The sequence below is a fragment of the Amphimedon queenslandica genome, unplaced genomic scaffold (assembly GCF_000090795.2).
Source record: "Amphimedon queenslandica unplaced genomic scaffold, v1.1 AMPQUscaffold_8581_Cont19475, whole genome shotgun sequence".
Lineage (NCBI taxonomy): Eukaryota > Metazoa > Porifera > Demospongiae > Haplosclerida > Niphatidae > Amphimedon > Amphimedon queenslandica.
The window spans coordinates 1-2,642 of NW_003551142.1; the positions used below are offsets into that span (position 1 = coordinate 1).

At 37.7% G+C, this 2,642-nt stretch overlaps 1 protein-coding gene across 1 annotated transcript; it reads left to right on the plus strand.

Moving 5' to 3' along the window:
• Positions 1 to 54: 54 nt before the first annotated feature.
• Positions 55 to 2,434, plus strand: LOC100639713 (uncharacterized protein K02A2.6-like; the record flags this gene model as incomplete). The annotated part of the gene is made up of 3 exons (XM_011410454.1): positions 55 to 547; positions 674 to 1,094; positions 1,916 to 2,434. Coding segments are annotated over 3 exons (1,433 nt in total), but the record flags the coding sequence as incomplete, so codon positions are not given.
• Between the last annotated feature and the right edge of the window lie 208 nt (positions 2,435 to 2,642).

A 2,642-nucleotide genomic window follows, 5' to 3' on the forward strand; every position in this document is an offset into this window, starting at 1 on the left:
AGCTGATTGGGAAACTTACCTCTCATTTTCACCCCCAATCATCTATAATTGCAGAACGTTATCAGTTTGGTTGCAGAAGGCAAGGAGACCTGGAAACTATTGCTGACTATGTTGCAGAGCTACGCAAACTAGCTACAAGATGTAACTTCAAGAAAGACACTCTTGATGAAACGCTTCGGGACAGATTTGTTTGTGGACTACGACAGGAGTTCATAAGAAGCAGACTACTCACAAAGAAGGATGATCTATCGTTTAGTCGTGCTGTGGAACTTGCTACAGGCTTAGAAGGGGCAAAGAAGCATGCCCACATGATGGAAGGTGACCTCGCGAGAACAAAGAAAGAGCAGCAGGATGGTATCAACCGCACAGTAGACAAGAGACCTCCTATGAAGCCATGTTACAGATGTGGGAATGCTCATTCACCTTCCACCTGTCGCTTCAGTACTGCCAAGTGTCATAACTGTGGTAAACTTGGTCACATAGGAAAGGTTTGTAGGAGCAAACCACAGAAGCCAGCTACCTCAAAGCCACCACAGAAAAAAGTTAGGTCCTCCCGCCATGTAAACAATTTGGACAATGAAAACTGTGACTCTACTGTTTCTGCACACACATCCACACATACTACCATGCAAAGCACACATGATATGTACACAATTAACACTCTCTCCTCTAGGGTTGATCCTATTCAGGTTAACGTCACGATCAATGGAAAGGAGCTTGTCATGGAATTGGACACAGGAGCATCTGTTTCGATCATCAGCGAGAAAACGTTCGATGACGTTTTACGAGAAACTATCACACTACAACCTTCAAAGGTTTCTCTCACTTCATATTCAGGCCATGAATTAAAGGTCATAGGGCAAGCAGAAGTTATGATAACTTATCAATCACTAGTTGTTACAGTACCTCTTGTTGTGGTTAGAGGGAAAGGCCCAAGTTTATTTGGAAGAAACTGGTTACAGAAGATTAAACTGGACTGGAAGTCAATCAAGAATGTTAACCATAGTACAGCTCTGAATGATGTTTTTCAGAAACATTCATCATTATTTCAAGAGAAACTAGGCAAACTGGAAGGAATGGAAGCTACTATCATTGTACCTTAAGATGCTCAACCTCAATTTTTCAAACCTAGACCTATACCCTATGCTCTTAAGGTACTTTTGGATGAAATTTTAATATTTTTTTAATTGCTGCCATTTTATAGTTAAGAAAAAGTTGTACAACTTGTGCTATTTTAAAATTTTTACCATGCACTGTTTAGAAGTTATAGATCATTTAACTTTAAATATTAAAAGAAATTCCTGCATAACTTTTCATACTTTATACGCCATCTTTGATCTTGTCATTTCCGGATACCTCTGTATATTATAAAACTGGCGGGAAAAATTAATTGCAAGGTGGGGTTAAGTTATGACGTCATATTAGTCAAACCATTAATAAAAATGTCCACCAGTATGTATTTCCTGACTATTGTTTATTTAGCTGTTTCATCTGGTGAATGCAGGTCCTACAAAGCTCAAAAGCTTGCAATCGTGGCAGAATTAAGGCAAACACTCAATCAAGTTTGTATACACTAAATGCTTTTGTGATACACTGATGTTTGAAACACAACAAAACTTTATGAGAGATTGCAGGCCATTTTGCAAACTTGAAAAACTTTTGCCAAATGATGCAACATAAGTCAATAGAAAATAATATTATAAACACAATGATATTACTAAAAATTCAAGTACTCTCATCATGTTCAAGAATTTTTTACTCAGTTTTCATCCATTTTACAAAGTTTAGTAAAGTTTATTGCATCTCACTATTGAAAAAAAAATTGAAAAAATTATATATTTTAGAAAAAGGATAAAGAAAACAATTTGTGTCCCGAAATCTAAATTGTGCGTTGAGCCTGTTGTACCTTAAGCAGAAGGTAAAATTAGAGCTGGACCCTTTACAGAAGGAAGGCGTCATCACCCCCGTACAATACTCTGATTGGGCAGCACCGATTGTCCCTGTACTCAAACCTGATGGTAGTGTTCGCATTTGTGGAGACTACAAAGTAACTGTTAATAGAGTATCAAAGCTGGACGCTTATCCTTTACCTAGAGTAGAAGATCTCTTTACAGCTTTATCAGGTGGAGAACTCTACATGAAATTAGATTTGTCACATGCTTATCAACAGCTAGTCCTAGATGAGAAATCAAAGAGATACACGACGATAAACACCATCAAAGGATTGTTCCAATACGAAAGATTACCTTTTGGTATTTCATCAGCACCAGCAATTTTTCAGAGGACAATGGAGAGTCTCCTCCAAGGTCTTCCAAAAGTAGTCACTTACATTGATGACATTCTTGTTTCTGGAGCAGATGAGGAAGAACATATTAAAAATCTTGATATGGTTTTGGAGCGCCTACAAAAGGCTGGTGTTACACTTAAGAGATAGAAGTGCGTATTCGCCTCACCCTTCGTAAAATATCTGGGACACATAATAGATAAAGATGGACTCCACCCCTCGAATAAGAAGGTCAGAGCTATTAAAGAAGCCCCTGTACTACGTAATGTTACGGAATTAAAATCATTTTTAGGGTTGCTTAATTATTATTCAAAGTTCTTACCCAGGTTATCCACTATTTTATCTCCTTTATATCTGT